At 40.8% G+C, this 22137-nt stretch overlaps 1 protein-coding gene across 1 annotated transcript in view; it reads right to left on the minus strand.

The window, feature by feature from the left end:
• The window catches only part of LOC132998076 (NACHT, LRR and PYD domains-containing protein 12-like), a 66618-nt gene that overhangs the window by 29259 nt on the left and 15222 nt on the right, over positions 1 to 22137 (minus strand). Inside the window, exons 4-6 of the mRNA XM_061067566.1 lie at positions 15891 to 17691; positions 15182 to 15355; positions 14528 to 14701 (exon numbers count right to left, since the gene is read on the minus strand). Coding sequence (XP_060923549.1) covers positions 14528 to 14701; positions 15182 to 15355; positions 15891 to 17691 — 2149 coding nt within the window. The remainder of the gene's footprint in view (positions 1 to 14527; positions 14702 to 15181; positions 15356 to 15890; positions 17692 to 22137) is intronic.

Consider the following 22137-nt stretch of genomic DNA (forward strand, 5'->3'; position numbering starts at 1 on the left):
CACCAACTTATCGAGTTGAGAGGAAAAACACTGTGAGCTCAAAGGAATCAGGACAAACAAGTCTGTTCAAGAAACACACCCAAAAATACCAAGCAAGCAGACAGACACACACACACACACACACACTCACCGAACACACTCAGGTGACTGTAATGTATGATTCTGAAAACACGTTCTGTTATACACTCGATGAACAGATGTGATGAAGAAAAACGTGAAACTTTGAGTTAACTCTGTTAATTAGTCCTTTGAAGGCTCCTTGTTCCAGACCTGCTGTTCACATCTGTCTCTGGGATCCGATCACATGAAACTACGTCTGTCACCAGATATGAACTGACAAACTTAGATGGATGTTAACAGCAGGTGTGAGAGTGAGACAGTAAAACCTTCAGAAAGTTGTGTTCACACTCACCAGCTCACTTTTCTTCCTTCTTCTCATCCGAGGGAAAATGGAGTCTGACGGCTCCCTGCCCTCAGGCTCCTCCTCCTCCCTGTTGAACCAGTTCACTCTCGAAAGACAAACAGTTCAAAGTACAGTTCACAGTTCTTTTTTTATTGAGATGGTTGTGATGTAGATAACAGACTTACGATCACGTAGTTAGTTAATAATTGATGGTGTCGGATCACACACACACACACACATCTTTTTACCACGAACACAGATTGTTATTCTGCAGGAACAGATTTACTCTGACGAACTGAAACCTGAGTATTTAGAGTCACGTGTGCATTTCAAGAGCAGCTGTTTAAAGCAACATTACGTCTCCTCAGCTCTTTATTCAGAGTATTGATGTTAACGTGTTACAGTGAAAACTAAACTTGTCGGCTACTTTCAGTTTTTACATCGTTAATCTTTGTCAGACTTTACTGAATTCTTGTGTTAAATAAGTGGACATGCAGAATAATGCATTTGTTTGTCACATGAATATAAATAATGTAGAGTGTAACTTTACTAGAATAGACAGTCACAGAGAGAACCTGAGGCTGATGTCCACCTATTTCCTGAGATGAAGTGAAGTGATTATGATCTGATGAACTTTGAAGTAATAAACTTTTATTTTAACCATGTAACATGAGACAGAAGTGGAATCCAACCAGACTGAACTCTGAGTCATCACTTCAACACTGACTCCAGGTACAGACCTGTTTTCATTACTTACACACAATCAAAGAAAGGTATTGCACATAATTCATAATGTATTTAATGATATATGCAGTACTTTTAAATCTTTAAATCTTGAAAACCATATTAGAATACATAGTTGAATATCCACAGAAAATAAGGATACAAACTTTGCTCATAAGTAACACTTCCTCGACAATAACAGCAGACTTTTATGTTTCCTGTCATTTTATAAGGGACGGACGAGCCTGAAGGACGCAGCTGTGCTGACCGTGTTCTGTCTCTTATGGCAAAGTAGACAAACAAAACACAGGTCATCTTTAGTTAAGGGAGGAAAACATGAAGTGTTGTGCAGATGAAGCTGGTGCAGGTCGTCCTCATGTTGACCAGCCTGAAGCTGCTGATCCCCACCATGTTGCTGCTGCCACAGTGGATGCTGAGGACATCAGGTGCTGCAGGATTCATGTAGTGAAAAGAAGAAACTCACTATAAAGGATGTTTTATGATGAAATCACGATCAGTAGGATAACATGGAACAAAGGAGCAACACCTCAGGGTACAGACGCTCATGGTTCACACATACACACACACACACACACACACACACATTATCACTTGCTCCTGGTATTTCATTTGATGTTCTACATTACGATAATTTTTTTAAAGCGCTGTGAGTTACATGAGTTGCGTTTCCGCTCGCTGGAGTTCAGTCCAGTGTGTAAGATTTAGGTGAAAGGTTAGAAAATGAATATAAAATAATCCTTGTGATGTTTCATTTCTTTCAACTAAATTGCACAAATTGTTGTTTTCTTTACACTAGAATGGGCCCTTTATATTTAAATACTTTATATTTAAATACTTAATTCAACGTATTTAAATATTTTATATTAAAATTAGGGCTGTCAGGGTATTAAACACAGAGAAGCAGTTATTAATCTGATTAATCACCGTTTCTAAATGCCCAAAAAAATCCTCTTTATATCTGTATATTGTTGTGGGAACAAAAAGATAAATGACAGAAGGTGAATATATACATTTAACATTCGCTTTTTTATTGATGACAAATCCAAATGATAGTTAGAAAGATTGAAAAATACAGTAAAATACAAACTAAAACATACCACACCATAATTAAATGTGTTTGTCTCTTTGCTTTGCCTCTGAGCAAACATAGGATGATGTTATTAGAACATTAAATATCTTTACAAAACTCAAAGAACCTTTATCCTAAACAATCAGGGTTTCTTAGCCTTTGCTCTTTTTAAAAAAAAAAAATCAAACAACCAAACCTTTACAGGATTAAATGTGATATCTGAATCTGAGCCCATCTGCACATGTCGTGCCTTCATTTATTCATTTATTGCCACCATTTTGAAAGCACACTCACACGCAAAGACACACACACATACATTTGTAGATAGTACTTTTATGAGACTTAAAGATAACCAATCAATAAATTGCTAACAGCAATTAAAAGAAACTAAAGAAGATGACTTTGCAGTAAATGATAATGGATCAGTTTCCCCCTCCACACTTTGGGGAGCTGAGGGGTAAATGTATTGAAATAGCTGTCAAGTTAAACAAACAAGAACTTGAAAAGGAGAAACGATTGGAAAGTGATATAAAAAGATGAGGACATGAGCATAAAACCACCATCAGTGCTGCAGAGACGCTTTGGATGATTTACTTACTCGTGAGGCTGAGGGAGCGCTCAGATACACAAGTCAAAAACATGAGATGGGGAATCGAGCCGCCTGCTTGTCTTTCAGTTGAGAAGAGAGCAGTCAAATCGTACAGTAGCTAAAATAAGACTCCCCGAATCTGTGGCTGAGGTTTCTCATCCAGTAGAGGTGGCAGATGCATTTAAAACATTTGACCAAAACCTTTATGATGCACCGGATGAGGCTCAAAATGTGGCAGAACTGAGAGGAATCTTCCAAAATGTTATTTGTCAAAGCTAATGGAGGCAAAGCGGTTAACAGCCCCAGATTTAGAAAGTGAAATAAGAGAAACCATTAAATGCCTGAAGAACCACAAGTCCACTGGGACAGATGGTTTCTACGATGAAGTTTTCAAGACTTTCATGGATGAACTTACACCTAAACTTGTGAAGTATTTAATTATGGGCAAAATAACAGTGGTTCATAAGGAGAAGAAGGAGCCACTTGAGTGTGACTCCTATAGACCAATTAGTTTGCTAATGCTTCCCAGCCTTGACGCGGAGAAGGCGTTAGATAGGGTGGACTGGTCATATTTAAATTTCACTATGGAGGCAATGGGTTTCAATTCAACATTTATTAGATGGATTCATACTTTAAATAAAGATCAGATATCTAGAGTCAGGGTGAACGGATATAGCTCTAAATGTTTTGATCTCAAGAAGGGTGTTCGCCAAGGAAATCCAGCCTCTCCTATTTTGTTCCCATTATGTATTGAACCGTTAGCAGAATTCATTGGAGAATATATAGAACAAAGCTCTGTCAATAATCTATCAATTTCGTCCCTCCCTTTCCTGGAGGCAAAAGTACTGCGAAAATTTAAGATTCTAAATGAGTGGGTAAACCATATCCTAAATGTTTGGGGCAAAGATGATTAATATTTGAATTTGCCGTTGTCGTTATCTAGGGCAACTTAAATAGGTTCTATTTGTGACTTTCTGCAAAACTGGACAGTGGTTTCAGGGGGGGGGAGGAAAGGTCTGACCTTGATATACCAGCTACTTGACGGAACGACTCTCAGGCCTTTCTCACAACTTCAGGTCCAAAATAGAATTTTGCCTAATGAGGTGTTCAGATATTTTCAAATACGACATTATTTGACGACACATAAGGAATGGGATGGAACTAAAAGATTACAGACAGATTTAAAAAAGTACTGGATTGATGTGGTGGAGAATGAGATACTTCACCACTGGTAATAGCTATGACATGAAGTCTAGCCCCCTCTGCTGGAGAGGATGTGGAATAACAGGAGAATTCTCACACATCTATTGGAATTGCCCAAAACTACGAGTATTCTGGAAGAAGGTAATGAGTGAAATTGGAGAGATTTTAAAATGTTGAAAATATTAGTTGAACCACACGGGCTTTATGGAACACACCTTCAAGTGGGTTGGAAAAAACTAAATGTATATGTGCAGAGCCCTGGTGTTAGTAGCTCACAACATGATTACAATGAACTGGCTCGAACCCACTTGAGGATTTCAAACTTTTAACTATAGGTTGTGTCTGACAGAATTCTAAACAAATAAAGATAGAAGCATTTCAAATTATATTTGTACTCTTAACAATAAAGATAGAAGTAGTTTTAGCTAGATATAAGGCCTTAGTACAAATGATTTTATAATAACCTTTTCCTCTCCTAATGTTTAATCTACAAATTAGAATGTATGTGCGTCACATTGCTGTTGCCTTGATTTGATTTGGTTTAGTCGTTTGAATGTCTGTACAAACAGAACGTACAGCCGATATAGCAGAAACATAATAATCTTTTGATTCTCAGAATGTTCAATCTTGAAACTAGCTAGAATTGTGTGAGTGTCATATTGATGGTCAGTCTTGATAGGAGGTCAGACAGAGTGACGTTGTTGACTTAATTTTGTATGTTGCTTTGGTTTCGAGGATCCGAATGTTTACACAGTCAGGATTGTGTTGATATAGCTGAAACATAATATTCTTTGCTTCGCTGGACAACAATTTTGCCCCACATGACATCTGCTGAGTGAAGGCCTTTCATGACGTAAGCAGGTTGCCTAGCAACTATAGCGTCATTGGGAGTGTCTCCCTGTTCACTTCCGTATTCCAAAAGCCAGGAGGATGGATTACGCCTGCGCACTTCCGAGGAGGAGGAACGAAGATCTACTGTTATAAAATAGACAGACGCCCGATGTTCAAGGCGCTCTGATACAACTAATGTACTGGAAGCCCATTGCTTTGCTGTAACCTGTTCATTGCTTTCTAAATAAATACTTTGATTGAGCAAACCGAGTTCGGCTCTACTTCTCTTAAAGGATAAAAGATCACGTTTTAACAACCCCAGCCACCTACCTTGGACCAATGGACCCAAAGACTCAGCAAACAGCGAAACTACAATTCAGGATGGACATTAATCAGAGAAATGGTCGTCTGTCATAAGGTTTTCAGCAAAGTGAACATATTGTATCTATTTGTAGTATTTCTTTGGACACTTTGGAATATGAATGTAACCCCTCAACTCATTACATGTCTCATACCTTTGCATTGGTAACTTTTCTTTGTATTTTAAGACAGAGACTATTTGTGTGTAAGTTAGACTGTAAGACTCACTTTCAAGAAACTTTTTAATAAATGTTAAATAAATGTAATTGTTGTGACACGACCAGTGTTGCCACAGTTACTTTGAAAAAGTAACTTAGTTACTTTACAGATTGCTTGATTTTAAAAGTAACTAAGTTAGATTACAAGTTACTTTATAAGTTACATTCAGCAGCTGCTGAGAACACCCCCGCCTCCTCAACATAAAAATGACATCCGGTTTTGCCAACACTCACTTTATTAGAAGTGCATTTTTAACAGTAATGTACACAACAACAATGCACAATGTATTACCTGACATTTTAAATTGAACATAAAAACAATTTCCTGAAAAAATACATGTTTTATAAAAAATAAAATAAAGACAGTCTTTCTTGACTTCACTTAACATAAATACTTGTTTTTCTAAAATAAACAACGGACACCGCCCCGCACCAGAGACGCCTTGAGGCGCTGCGGACGAGAACCTCCCACCCAAAATACGTCGAGGCGGGCCGCACACCGACCCTCTGGCTGCGTGGAGAGGAGGGCGACGAGGCGACTGCACCCCCAGCATATTAATTTCCCACGGCACACCTGACGATCTCTCACGGCACACTAGTATGCCGCGGCACACTGGTTGAAAATCACGGGGCTACATGACTTCACTCCCAGAGACGCAAGAAGAAATCAAATATATATTTTACTATTAATGACAAAATAGTAACGCACAGTGACTTGGACAAGTAACTTTAATCTGATTACTGGTTTGGAAATAGTAACGCGTTAGATTACTCGTTACTGAAAAAAGGCAGATTAGAGTAACACGTTACTAAGTATCGCTTTGGTTACCGGCATCACTGGACACGACACAGTGACACTACACAATAAGTGTCGGGCCTCATTTACCAAACGGTGCCATGTGTCTGATCCATCGTTTAAATGTGTGTTCGCCCCTTCGCCCTCATGACAAGACGCCGCCACAGCCTTCTCAGTGAGTCATGTGATGTCAGAGAATTCAATCTTTAATGAAGTGGAAACTGTTTATTATCATGTAAAAATAAAGAAATGATTAATGTAAACAAAGCAGCCACAAGATTTTACAAATGAATAAAACAACCTGAGGTTTGAAAGAGACGTTTCTGTGATGATCAAACTGGATTTCATGGTTTTCCTGCAGCAGTTGAATTAAATCATTTGAAGCTGAGATTTTCGACCTTCTACCGTTAAACAGTGAAACATGGAAAGTGAGAAACTCAAACTCAGGTCAGATCCGTCACCTGTGACTTTACAGAGAAGATCTTATCTGACGTCATTCAATAAAACACAGTGAAATAAAATCGTTAAAATTTAGACTGTAAATAAAGATGAAGCCAAAGGATCTGCATTGCCCCCTGGTGGTTGGCTGCAGTATAGGTCATAAACCCCGCCTCCTCCATGAGTCTGATCAGCTGATTATTGAATCACTTATTCTTTCTGTGTTGTCGCTGTGAGACTTGACGGACTGTATATAAATGATTCTTCTGAAAAAGTTCTTCACCTCGTCATTTTCTGTTCTTCTTTATTTACATCGACTCTTAGAAATCACTGTTGACTTCATACTTCAATGTACTGAGCATCTTAATTACAGCCTGGTCTCATCAATCTGTGTTCAGATAACACGACTTTACACTTTCTGATTCCCTGCAGTGCTCATGGTTTTCACCTGATGTCTTTAGTTCTCAACACAACATGCTAACACGCTGCCGTCAGCAGGATCAGGGTGAAACTGATTTAAAATTTAAGAAGCTTGTCTGAACTCAGTTATTTATTTTTAACAGCGACTGCTCACAGCTTCACGTCCCGACCAGTAAATATAATGTCACTTTTTACATTTGAAAATCAAATTTGCATTAAATTTGCACATTTTTCTGCAAATAACTTGGAAATATTTGCAACTTTGACTTTTGTGGATCAAAGGACAGAGCAGCAGCAGATCCAGTGATGATGCTGAGTCACATCCACAGGAACACACAGGGAGGACGGTGGACTGGACACTGTGTGACAGCTGATCTCAGAGCAGCTCACCTCCTCTGATTCCTCTGGAGCTCTGTCTCCACTCTGCCTCCCAGCAACAAGGCCCAGTCAGAGCCGCTCTACGCACAAGCTGCTGCTGCTTCAGCCTCTGGATCCTCAGGACACAGCTCAGCCTCCGTCCACACACACTGTCCTCTTCACACAAACCTACACTAAGATCACTCCCACCTGTTGAGAGAAGAAGACATCAGTGTTACAGAGACTCACTTCATCAGCTGTGAGTCAGTGATGCAGCACATCCAGTAGAAAGAGCAGCAGGGACTTCAGTCCTGTTCAGAGATTGAGCAGCTTCCTCTCTGCTTCATGTTCATGTGTTGGAATGAACACGCTAAGAGCTCAGTGTGTGTCCTCTGCATGTCAAAGTGCAGAGTGGACACCTGAGAGGTGGATTTACTGCTGTTACAGGTGAAGACATGTTTCACTGTGTGAGCACGTGCACATACAAGGGGCGGGGTTTACTGTGTATGACCAATCACAGACATGGACAGTTTGACTGACAGCAGAGCCTCATATTTCAAAACGAGGATCAAACTGTTCTATAATAAAAATCAGAGGAGAACAAACACATGATCCAGAATAAAAGAAACTCAGTTACAGCTGCTAAATGCAGGAATAACAGCTGCTAAAACATCTGGGATTGTGTCAATGTGTAAGTTAAAGCGCCCCCTGGTGGCATTTGGTAAAAATATATTCCGTGCCCACGATTTAATAACGTGTGTGAACGAGATAAATAACTCGAGGCAACGAGATCTGAATCTGTTGTTTACTAACAAGACGAGTGGAAGAGAAGAAAATTCTTGATGAGAAACGTCTCACTGTCTCTGAGGACACACACTGTCTCTGCAGTCACACACTGTCTCTGAGGACACAAACTGACTCTGAAGACACACACTGTCTCTGAGGACACACACTGACTCTAAGGACACACACTGTCTCACTGTCTCTGAGGACACACTGTGGTGGAAACCTCTGACATCACTACTCAATAGAAACACATGGACCTGTCTTCAGGAAGCTGACTGAGTGCTTCTGGTGTTTTGGTGACAGGATGAGTCTGGAGAGATTGAGAAGTTTTGGGCGAGTTAGAGAAAAACTGAACCAACCAGACGTTGATTTAAACTTCCGTTATCCGTCCCTTTAAGGAGAGTGTGCACCACACAACACTGGATCTGTGATACTGACTGTGTTTAGTAAAATACTGATGAAAGCAGCGTGGACTGACTCCAACCATCTACTGACCTCAGAGTCTCCAGTTGACAGGTTGGACTCTGCTTTAGATCAAGCAGCTCCTTCACTCCTGAGTTCTGCAAGTTGTTGTTTCCTCTCAGATCCAGTTCTCTGAGATGAGAGGGGTTTGACCTCAGAGCTGAAGCCAGAGAAGAACCGCTGATCTTTGACAGACTGCAGCTGTCCAACCTGAATAAAAAATAAAACTTAACTGTTTATTAAACTGAGTTCATGTGTGAAAATAACATACAAATATTCATTTCAGCACAGAATCATAACATGGAAGATAAATATGAAATCAGACATGTTGGACTAAAAACGAGTCCTGATTCAGTACAAATAGATTATTTGGACCCGGTCTCTGTCCTGCAGATCAGTTTAGGAAATCCAGAACTAAACTCAGTGTTTAAACAAGTAGCTGAATATTTAAAATGTCACAGACTAATTAATGAATGAATTCAAATTATGTATGAATTGGAATTATGTTAAATTAGCATAAAATTAGATCAATTGGGTATAAATGCTGTATTATAGATGTGAGATCTACAAAAGTCAGTCAGTGAACTGACCTCAGAGTCTCCAGTTGACAGGTTGGACTCTGTAGAAAACCACACAGCTCCTTCACTCCTGAGTACTGCAGGTAGTTGTTAGTCAGATCCAGTTCTGTCAGATGAGAGGGGTTTGACCTCAGAGCTGAAGCCAGAGAAGAACAGCTGATCTTTGACAGACTGCAGCTCTTCAACCTGGATAAAGAAATATGAATATTTGAATGTGTCCTCCTGTTGTTGTGGATCGTCATAATGTCAACACAGACTCATAACATGGAAGATAAATATGAAATCAGACATGTTGGACTAAAAAAGAGTCTTGATTCAGTACAAATAGATTATTTGGACCCATTCTCTTTCCTGCAGATCATTTTAGGAAATCCAGAACTAAAGTCAGGTGTGTTTTAAAAAGTAGCTGAATATTTAAAATGGATCTTCGATCCTGATTTGTCCTTTAATTCTCACTTAAAACAAATTTCTAGGACCGCCTTTTTCCACTTGCATAATATATCAAAAATCAGACATGTCCTTTGGCAAAAGATGCAGAAAAACGACTCCACGCCTTTGTTACATCGAGACTGGACTATTGTAATTCATTATTATCAGGCTCCAGCAGTAAGTCGTTAAAGACTCTGCAGCTTGTGCAAAATGCTGCAGCACGTGTCCTGACGAGAACCAAGAAAAGAGAGCACATTTCCCCAGTATTAGCATCGCTACACTGGCTTCCGGTTAAATCTAGAATAGAATTTAAATTTCTCCTCCTCACCTTCAAGGCCCTTAATAATATGGCGCATTTTTACCTTGAAGAGATGTTAGTACCTTATCAACCCACTAGAGCGCTCCGATCCAAGAATTCAGGCTTACTTGTCGTCCCTAAAGTCTCTAAAAGTAGAGTATGAGCCAGAGCTTTCAGCCATCAAGCCCCTCTCCTGTGGAATAATCTCTCACTTTCAGTTCGGGAAGCAGACACTATCTGTACGATTAAGAGTAGGCTTAAAACCTTCCTTTTTGATAAAGCTTATAGTTAGAGCTGGTCCAGGCTTGTCTTAGACCTGCTCTTAGTTATGCTGCTATAGGTCTAGAAGGTCGTTAACATCAACTGGCGGTATGCATTAATTAGTGCAGCAGAACGTAACTTGTCCTATGTTCTAAAATAGGAAGCGTTTAGTTTTAAAAAGCAAAGAGTTTTGATGTCTGATCTACTGAATGGGCCACATGGTTTTCATAGTACTGCCATACAAACCAGTAGCCAGTCAGTGTACCCTAAAGTTCGGCCTGTATCATTGTATCATTGATTACATGGCAAAAACACCTGATGACGCTAAGGCGCAAAGGGAATTTATGACACATGAGTCATGACACACGGAGCTTCTCTTTCCAGCTTCTCCATCCGTATCACATCAAAGTAATTCATATCTCATCAATACATATTTCTGACCCTTGTTCCCCTTCCCCAGAGTCCCTTTGCCTTATATCCCGCAGATCCAGGGCCACATCATGGATTACGATTTGTGGATCGCGTATGTCGCAATGGTGGATTCCCTGTCGTGCGGGCTGATCGTAATAATAATGGTGGATCCTTTATCGCGTTGGCATCAGATAACAGTAGTGGACCACGACCTAATTGTCGGCAGTGGACAATGACTGTGGCCTATAGTGGATCTGATCTTGATGCTGGATCATGATCTTGCTCGCTGCTGACCATAGACTATGATTGCAGCAGGACTGCTTGACATATAGTATTGAAGTTATCCTTCAAAATGTTTACCCTCATCAATGCTGCTAAAAACTTTAATTTTGATGATGTTTTCCTACACTTGACATCTATTGCACTTGTGTCCGTCCTGGGAGACGGATCCTCGCATGTGGCTCTCTGAGGTTTCTTTGTATTTTTACCTGTTTAAAGGGTTTTTAGTAGTTTTTCCTGACTCTTGTTGAGGGTTAAGGACAGAGGATGTCTCACCATGCTAAAGATTGTGATTTGTGAATATGGGCTATACAAATAAAATTGTATTGATTGATAAATAAATTAATAGATTCAAATTATCTATGAAGAGGAATTATGTTAAATAAGAATTAAATGAGATCAATTGTGTATAAATGCTGTTTATAGATCTCCAAAAGTCAGTCAGTGAACTGACCTCAGAGTTTCCAGTCGACAGGTTGGACTCTGTAGAAAACCACACAGCTCCTTCACTCCTGAGTCCTGCAACTTGTTGTCAGTCAGATCCAGTTCTCTCAGTTGAGAGGGGTTTGACCTCAGAGCTGAAGCCAGGGAAGAACAGCTGATCTCTGACAATCTGCAGCCCGACAACCTAGATAATGTATAACAATTATAAACTTTATTGATATAGTACTTTTTAAAAACAGAGTTAACAAAGTGCTTTAAATAAACTTTAAATAAACTTTGCAGGCTTTTAACAAAAGAGAAACCTTCTCGGGATTCAGTTGTTTGTAATATGTAACTTCACCACTAGATGTCTCTAAATATCTTGCTGGACATGTTCAGGAGTCGTACACGTGAACAAGTGAACTACGTTCACATGTCCGACACCTGGAGACGTCACTAACTCCTTCACAGTGAACCTGTGTTTTACAAATTATATTTAACTTCACAAAGAAAAAACAAAAAAAGAAAAGAAGCCAGACTCTACAGGGATAAGCTACAGCGTTACAGCCTCTTATAATTAATTATTCAGTAAATTAAAAATATAAAGAATATGGTGAGGAAAAGCCGCAATGGGTATTGCGCAAAATTTTGGGTTTCATTCGGGAAGTTAAGGTTCCTATAAATTGGGTGCTTCCAAGTGCTCTCAGATTTTTAATGAAAACCCTGCGTGTTGCCCCGAAGCTTCTCAAGATGTATCCCTGAAACCAGTTCCATGAACCATCTGGAGAAACAAGGAGCACTGGTAACTATCCATTCGCTGAGTATTTTTCTCTTTGCAACTAGCATAGCAATCATAATGGTCTGCTGTACAGTTTGTGGCAGTGCAGGAGAAGCTACAGAGCAGCCAGACAGGGCAACCAGTGCCTAAGGTTCAATCTGTAGATCATACATCTTAGAACACCATTTAAGAACATCCTGCCAGAAGAGTACAATCTCAGGACAAAACCAAAAGGTGCAGCCTAGAGAGCCTTTTGAAGATTAACATCTGTCACATACATCAGACACATTATATTATCTTTGGAATGATGTTATCATGACTTTCAACTTAATCAACTGCAACCTGGCATAAATTGAGCCCAAATGGATCCTCTCCACCAAGCTTCAGGTTAAAAGGTCATGAACTGTTTCCATTAGTGAGAATGGCAGATGTAGGACAAGCATAAAGCATCTTGATGAGTGATAGAATCCATAGTGTCTCAATGTGGCGTGCATACATTGCCTTGCATAAGTATTCACCCCCCTTGGACTTTTTCCCATTTTGTTACAAACTGGAATTCAAAAAGACTTAAACAGACTTTTTACCATTTGATCAACACAATATGCTTAGTACATTGAAGGTGCAAAATACCTTTAATTGTGACACAAACAGTAATGAGAACAAAAAAGTTGACATCTGTTGGGTGCATAAGTATTCACCCCCCGAAGTCAATACTGGGTAGAACCTCCTTTCGCTGCATTAACAGCTGCAAGTCTTTTGGGGTATGTCTCTACCAGCTTTGCATATATAGAGATGGAAATGTTTATCCATTCTTCTTGGCAAAAAAGCTGAAGCTCAGTCAGATTGGTTGGACACCGTCTGTGAACAGCAATTTTCAAGTCTTAACAGAGATTCTCAATTTGATTTAGGTCTGTGCTTTGACTGGGCCATTTTAAGACATGAACATGCTTTGATCTAAACCATTCCATTGTTGCTCTGGCTGTATGTTGATGTTCATTGTCCTGCGGTAAGATGAACCTCCGCCCCAGTCTCAAGTCTTTTGCAGACTGCATCAGATTTTCTTCAAGGATTGCCCTGTATTTAGCTCCATATATCTTTTCCTCAATTCTGACCAGTTACCCTGTACCTGCTGAAGAGAAGCATCCCCACAGCATGATGCTACCGCCACCATGTTTCCCTGTTGGGAAGGTGTGCTCAGGGTGATGGGCAGTGTTGGGTTTCCGCCACACATAGCGTTTTGCATTGAGGCCAAAAAGTTTAATTTTGGTCTCATCTGACCAGAGAACCTTCTTCCAAATGTTTACTGTGTCTCCCACATGGCTTGTGGCAAACTCCAAATGGGATTTCTCATGGTTCCCTTTCAACAATGGCTTTCTTCTTGCCACTCATCCATAAAGGCCAGATTTGTAGAGTTCACGACTAATAGTTGTCCTGTGGACAGATTCTCCCACATCAGCTGTGGATCTTTGCAGCTCCTCCAGAGTTACCATGGGCCTCTTGGTGGCTCCTCTGAATAATTTTCTCCTTGTCCGGCTTGTCAGTTTGGGTGGACGGCCTTGTCTTGGTAGGTTTGCAGTTGTGCCAAATTCTTTTAATTTTCTGATGATGGATTTTATGGTGCTCTGTGAGATGTTCAAAGCCTGGGATATTTTTTTAAAACCTAACCCTGCTTCATGCTTCACCACAACTTTATCCCTGACCTGTTTGGTGAGCTCCTTGGTCTTCATGATGCTGTTTGTTCAGTAATGGTCTATAACGAACTCTGAGGCCTTCACAGAACAGGTGTATTTATACTGAGATTAAATTACAGACATGTGGACCCTATTTACTAATTTTGTGACTTGCAAATGTGACTTGTGAAGGCAATTGGTTGCACCAGATCTGTGTTAGGGGTTTCACAGTAAAGGGGGTGAATACATATGCACTGAACACTTTTCAGATTTTTCTTTGTAAATAATTTTGAAATCTATGTAATATTTCCCCCCCACTTCCAAATGATGGACTATTTTGTGTTGGTCCATTACATAAAATCACAATTCTATAAATTATAATCTGTGGTTATGCCATGACAAATTGTAATAAAGTCCAAGGGGGGTGAATACTTATGCAATGCACTGTATATCTCCATTCAATCTGTTCAAACGCCCGTTCAACATCTTACAAGATAACTACAGGATTGTCATTTACTTTATGTTTTGCAATATTAGATTAAATAATCTTAGAAGCAGTAATGTTTTTTTTATTGTAGCTCAAACTGGAAAACTAAACAGGTTCTCTCTCATGTTTGGAGGCAGGGGGGGTGATGTGAGGAGTGCTCAGCTGAAAAATGAAACTTCACCACTAGATTCTAAATTCTACACACTGAACCTTCAACAATAAAACATGAAGTCTGACCTCAGAGTCTCCAGTCGACAGGTTGGACTCTGCAGAAAACCACACAGCTCCTTCACTCCTGAGTCCTGCAGGTCGTTGTTACTCAGATCCAGTTCTCTCAGATGAGAGGGGTTTGACCTCAGAGCTGAAGCCAGAGAAGAACAGCTGATCTCTGACAGTCTGCAGTGATTCAACCTGGATAAAGAAACATGAATATTAGAATGTGTCCTCCTGTTGTTGTGGATCGTCATCATGTCAACACAGACTCTCAACATGCTGCTGATCTCAGTCCAGTCTGTGACCTGAAGATTAATATCAGATCAGACATGTTGGACCATTGTTTCATTCATCAGCTTCTTCTCTGTGTGTTTGGTCACTGAGCAGGTTTGTGTAATTAAACACTGTTTAAAGTAGGGATGGCTCCTGACAGTCACTTCCTGTTTGTTTATATACTTCAATCTGTTATACAATACTTATCAACTGTCCAACGTGTTTCAATAAGAATGTGTCTTATTTTGAAAACCTGAGGAGGACGAGTGCTCGGCCTCAGTGACTGACAGGCTGGGTGAGTGACAGATGACTGAGGGACAGTGAGCAGAGCAGAACTGAGACAATTTAAATGAATAATGACCGAATAAGAAAGAAAGTTGGAAAAGTGAAGAAGGATATAAGGACCTCAGAGTCTCCAGTCGACAGTTTGGACTCTCCAGTCCAGAACACAGCAGCTTCACTCCTGAATCCAGCAGGGAGTTTCTACTCAGATCCAGTTCTCTCAGATGTGAGGGATCTGACTTCATAGCTGAGGCCACAACTTCACAGTGAATCTCTGAGAGTCCACATTCACCGAGGCTATAATTAAAGAAAATATCTGTTTGAATAAAATCAGAAAACACAACATTCATACAAAACGTGATCATGTGACCCTCACCCTGGTCAATCCCCTTCTTGCCTCATGAACATGTTAAAAACTCCTCAAGAGAATCCTTTCAGATTTGGTTCAAGTGTTCATTCAGACTGACAGAGTAACTAATTTGATTGAGGTGGTCAAAGGTAAAATGTCAAGGTCACAGAACATGTTTCTGGCCTCCTGAACGTGAAGTCTCAAGTCTGTCTTTAGGGGATTTCTTCAGATTTTGACCAGTTGGACTCAAAGATAAACATATTAGATTTCAGAGGTCAAATTTCAAAGGTTACAGTGACCTCATATTAATGTGTAGGCAACATGTCAGGAACCTGGAGGGATGGACACTGCACTGGTTGGTGGTCACACATTTATATTTTTGTTCAAAAGGAATTTTTGGCTTGAGTTGGTTTTGAACTCACAACCAGTAAGAACGACTCATCTCCACTGATTGAACATGTTATTGATCATGTCTGGACTCACAGAGCCTTCCTGCAGTTCCTCACAGCTGGGATCAGTCTCAGTCGACCCTGGTATGATGTGTTGAACTTCTTCAGGTCCATCTCATCCAGAACCTCCTCTGACATCTGCAGCATGTAGGCCAGAGCTGAGCAGTGGATCTCAGAGAGTTTCTCCTTCGATCTGTTCTTTGACGTCAGGAACTGTTGCATCTGCTGATGAACTGAGTGGTCGTTCATCTCAGTCAGACAGTGGAAGATGTTGATGCTTCTGTCAGGAGAAATGTCATCACTCTTCATCTTCTTCAGGTTGTTGATGACTCTCTGGATGATCTCTGGATTGTTCCCTGTCCGACCCAGCAGGCCTCCTAAGACTCTCTGGTTGGACTCCAGACTGAGGCCATGAAGGAAGCGAACAAACAGGTCCAGATGACCATTTGTACTGGTGAGGGATTTCTCCATGGCTCTCTTCAGGAGGTCATCTAGGGAGAAGGAACTGTCTGTGTCCCCATGTGTTCCCAAGAAGTTGTTGAGTTCTTCTGTGTTCCTCTTGGTGTAACAGTGGAACATGTAGACTGCAGCCAGAAACTCCTGAACGCTCAGATGAACAAAGCAGTAGACTGATTTCTGGAAGATCACACACTCTCTTCTGAAGATCTCAGTACAAACTCCTGAGTACACCGAGGCCTCTGGGACATTAAGACCACAACTCTTCAGATCTTCTTGGTAGAACATGATGTTTCCTTCCTCCAGATGTTTAAGTGCCAGCCTCCCCAGCTTCAGGAGAACGTCCCTGTCAGCCTCCATCAGCTGCTGTGGACTCGTCTCATGTCCCTCACCGTACTTGTTGTTCTTCGTCTTTGTCTGAACCAGCAGGAAGTGTGAGTACAGGTCAGTCAGGGTCTTGGGCAGCTCTCCTCTCTGGTCTGTGGTCAACATGTGCTCCAGAACTGTAGCACTGATCCAGCAGAAGACTGGGATTTGACACATGATGTGGAGGCTCCTGGACGTCTTGATGTGTGAGATGATTCTGCTGCACAGCTCTTCATCACTGAATCTCCTCCTGAAGTACTCCTCCTTCTGGACATCAGTGAAGCCTCGTACTTCTGTGACCCTGTCGACACATGCAGGAGGGATCTGATTGGCCGCCGCAGGTCTGGAGGTTATCCAGACGAGAGCCGAGGGAAGCAGATTCCCCCGGATGAGGTTTGTCAGCAGCACGTTGACTGATGACCTCTGTGTGACCTCAGACACAAGCTCCCTGTGGTTGAAGTCCAGAGAAGGTCTGCTTTCATCCAGGCCGTCAAAGATGAACAAAGGTTTACAGACAGCGAGCGTCTCTGCCGTGAGCTTCTGTAACGCTGGATGGAAAACACGGAGCAGCGTGAGGAGACTGTGCTGCTGGTCCTTCACCAGGTTCAGCTCCCTGAACGAAAGCACAGTCAGCAGACCCACATCCTGGTTTTCTAAACCCTCTGCCCAGTCCAGAGTGAACTTCTGCACCAAGAAGGTTTTTCCAACGCCAGCGACACCATTGGTCAGGACGACTCTGATGCTGCTCTGCTGGTCAGTGGAGGCTTTAAAGATGTCGTGGCACCTGATGGGAGTGTCGTTGAGGATCTTCATCTTGGAAGCCGTCTCAAGCTGCCTCACCTCATGTTGAGTATTAACCTCTTCACTCTGTCCCTCTGTGATGTAGAGCTCAGTGTAGATCCTGTTGAGGAGGGTTCTACTTCCTGTTTCATCACTTCCTTCAGTCACATGTTCACATCTCCTCCTCAGACTGAGCTTGTGTTCATCTAAAACCTCCTGCAGACCACGATCTGCTGAAAGACAAGAAACAATGTCAGAGACAGAGAATCTGAGAATCTGCTGATTGTTTTCATCAGATACAGAAAAACGACAGAAATTAAAAGCTTTTTAACTTTGTGCTTTTCTAACGATGTTAAATGTTGATGCTGTATGAAGGAACAAAATAAAACCACATGTGCTGTTGTCAGAAGTGAAGACATCAGCAGACACATGTACAGTGCTGCTCTGACCGGCTGTCTGACCTCCAGCTTCTGTTCTGGATCTTTGTCCACACTGGGGACAGGAGGAGTCTCCTGAAGAACCAGACTGGTCCCAGTATGAGGTGATGCACTGTCTGCAGAACCAGTGTCCACAGCTGGTGGAGACTGGATCCTTCAGGACGTCCTGACACGAAGCACAGCAGGACGTCTGCTCCTCCTCAGAAACATGACTCCTCTTCCTCTCCCTGTGAAGACATTTCCTGATAACTCACATGTCACAGTCACAGGTTCTCATTACTTCTGTCAAGGAGGTTTTGTTTTCACCCAGTATGTTTGTGTGTTGTTTGGTCTGTTCATTAGTGGGATTATAAAAAACTACAGATTAGCAGTAAACTTGGTGGAAGGTTGTGGTCTGTGAACCAAATCGGGGGGTGGGGGGGGGGGGTGGGGTTCCTCTTTCACAGACATGTTCAGAGGACTGATGTTTACCAGTGTTGAATTTGGTGCAGATCCAGATCAAAATGAGTCTCTAGTGGATTTCAAAATGGTTTCATAAGGAGCGTGTTGGTTCTTGGTGGAGGTCTGAGCTCTTTGAGTGATTCTGAGAGATTAGTCACTAACTTCAATGAAGCTGTGTCCTAATGCAGGGGCCACACTAGAGGAAACTAGATCCTCTTCAGAGAAGATCACAGTAGAAACAGTCTCTTACTCTGTGTGTGAGGGTCCAGGTTCATTACTGAAGAGCAGAGGAGGATTCATGGACCAGTCACTCTTCAGAGACATCCAGCTGAACTCTGGAGACTCTGCTCTCAGTGTCTGGTCCTGACCTCTGCAAACACAAACATGTTTAGATTCAGAACACATAATTCACGGGTTCAGTCTCTGAAGATTCAGTGTGGAGGTTCAAGTGTTTTTAGCAGGTCTCTTACTTTGTGTGTGAGGGTCCAGGTTCATTACTGAAGTTGAAAGGATGTCCCATGGACTGGTCACTCTTCAGAGACACACGGCTGAACACTGGAGACTCTGCTCTGTCCTCTTCCTCATGACCACTCATCTTCAGTCTGAGTGGAAAAACACTGTGAGCTCAAACACACACAATGAAGCCAGGTACGTAAACTCAGTGTTTCTTGAGTCAACCCTCCTTCACTGTTTCCCTGTTGTCATGGTAACCTGAGACAGTTGTAGGTGTAATGTGTTGGACTCAGCCGATCACAGCGTTGAGTCAAACTGTTGATTTACTGACAGAAGTTCATCCTGAATCTTCTTCTCTCTAAAGTCCACGAGTAGAAACTGACCCAGAGTCTGTGACAGTAAAATAATATGAATGCAGTGTTTCCCCTACCTACCATTATATTAGGGCTGCTGTATTTAACCGTGAACGCACCAAGCCTTGCCTCGCCTCCTCAGCCTGAACCCTTATTAACCCCGCTGCGTGATTTCATAATAGCAACCAAATTGATGTTGTTAAGAAGCTGGTTAGGAAAGGGATGATATTACCAAGCAACACTTAAATCTATCACTGTTGCATCTATTTTCATCGAACATTGTTCAAAACCGGCAAATCTGACAAGATTTTTATTATAGACGTTCAGCAATGGGAAGATTGCTAGTAGGATCTCAACTTTTGTCTTCTTTCACTTCATGCGCATGCTCCATGATGTCTTTAGAGCGATTTCAACCACTCCGCTCCAGCGTTTCCGTGTTTTTGTGACAGGGCTTCGTGTCTAAACACTCACCAGCCTCAGACTTCACGTCTCCTCCCTCTGCTCCTTGAAGTTAAAACAAAGTCAGTCTTTCACTGGCTGCTTCTCCTCTTTACTGGAAATCAGAGGTGTAAAGTAACGAATTACATTTACTCACGTTTCTGTAATTGAGTAGTTTTTTTGTGTACTTTGTAATTTTTTGAGTAGTTTTTTAAATGGTTAATTTAACTTTTACTTAAGTAGATTTTGACTGAAGTATTGTACTTCGCTACATTGGAAATTACATCCGTTACTGAGTAAAAAAAAAAACATAGTTCAAGGCGCAAGGCAATTCTCACTGCAGTGGTAGACAGTGTTGTGTGCGAGGCAACCCTGCCAGTAGGGATCTTTTCCGTATTATTCAGGAAGTGCCTTTTCAAAATAAAAGAAACCATTTCAAAATAAATGTATCAAAACTTTGATTTGTTGTTCCTTTTGTTTGCAGGGTATGAGTAAATAAACAGGGGAAATTAGCAATAATAAAACAAAATAAAAAAACACATATATTTTAGTAATTGATACATATGAAGTACAGATTAAGGCAAGGGGTAGTGATGGATAAAGTTTTCTTTAAAAAACAAGTTAAGTCTTTCAATCTCACTTTCCACCTTAAAACTATGAAATGAACTGAACTATGAACTAGTTCAGAATTTAAGTGGTGAACTATGAACGTGAACTATTCAAGTTGTTGGAAGTAACTAAATAACTTTTACTTAAAGTACATATTAAATGAACTACTTTTTACTTTTACTTGAGTAGATTTTTAGATGGGTACTTTTACTTTTGTACTTAATTAAATTTCCTCAAAGTAAAGGTACTTTTACTTGAGTACAATATTTCAGTACTTTGTACACCTCTGCTGAAATCACGTGTGTGTGTGTGCGTGCGTGTGGGCTAGTGTTAGTGTGTGTGTGTGTGTGTGTGTGTACTCAGAGTATGTAGGAGATGTACTATTGTACAAGTACAATACTAAAGTGCCCTTTCATGTAATACTGGTTTATATAATTTGTAAATCCACCAATAAACATGCATTGCAATAAACATCGACTTTGTGCTAATGTCATAAAGGCTGGAAATGAATTACAGAACTTTATAGACAGTAACTTTGATAGAACATCAGTCAGCAGCTTGAAGCAGCACTCTGTATCTCCACTCAGTTCTACGGCTTTGTGCCCAAATGAAGGTCAAACACAAGCTCTTCAAGTTTATATTGAATTTAAAACTCACACAAAACCAGTATAAAGTTAAAAACTACATTTATAGTGTTATTATATAGTATAGATGTTTTAGATTTATATATATATTAGGGCTGGGCAAGTTAACACGTTTTAATCGAGTTAACTCAAGTGATGAGTTAACTCGATTGTTTATCCGCCAATTATTTTCTTTTTTCCTGTTCTGCAGCAGTCACCAACAGACTTTCACAAAATAAAAGCCTGACTTTCACAATAAAACAATAAATAGTCAAACCTGAGTTAATGCTAGAAAAAATAATTAATCGAGTTAACTCATCACTTGAGTTAACTCGATTAAAACGAGTTAACTTGCCCAGCCCTAATATATATATGTGTGTACCTGGGTCTGCAGGTCGATGTTTCTCACTCCTCAGCCAATGAGTCCAGAGCTTTACTGGGATCCACAGTGAAGACTCTCCACTGGTTGGTGACCACTGCTGTAACGTATGATTGTGAAAACACGTTCTGTTATTAAACACTAGATGAACAGATGTGATGAAGATAAAAAGTGAAACTGTGAGTTAACTCTGTTAATTAGTCCTTTGAAGGCTCTTTCTTCCACAGTTGCTGTTCACATCTGTCTCTGGGATCCGATCACATGACGTCTGTCACCAGGTGTGAACTGACAAACTTAGAGTCATGTGATCAGCAGACGGATGTTAACAGCAGGTGTGAGAGTGAGACTGTAAAACTTTCATAAAGTTGTGTTCACACTCACCTGCTCACTTTTCTTCCTTCTGCTCGTCCAGGTGGAAATGGAGTCTGACCGCTCCCTGTTCTCAGGCTCCTCCTCCGTGTGGAACCAGTTCACTCTTGAAAACAACCAGTTCAAAGTCCAGTTCATACATATGAATATGCACTGGTTGATGTTCACAGTCCATTTTTATTGGGATGGTTATGATGTAGATAACAGACTTATGATCAAGTATTTAATTAATAATTTATGGTGTTGGATCACACACACACACACACACACACACACACACATCTTTTTACCACACACACAGTTTATTATTCTGCAGGAACTGATTTACTGTGATGAACTGAAACGTGAGTATTTAACGTCACATTTGCATTTGAAGAGCAGCTGTTTTAAGTAGCTTACGTCTCCTCAAGCTCTTTATTCAGAGTATTGATGTTAACGTGTTACAGTAGACAATAGAATAGACAGTCACATAGAGAACCGGAGGCTGATGTCCACCTATTTCCTGAGATGAAGTGAAGTGATTATGATCTAATGAACTCTGAAGTAATAAACTTTTATTTGTATGTAACATGAGACA

This window comes from Limanda limanda, chromosome 3, assembly GCF_963576545.1.
Source record: "Limanda limanda chromosome 3, fLimLim1.1, whole genome shotgun sequence".
NCBI classification, from domain to species: Eukaryota; Metazoa; Chordata; class Actinopteri; order Pleuronectiformes; family Pleuronectidae; genus Limanda; species Limanda limanda.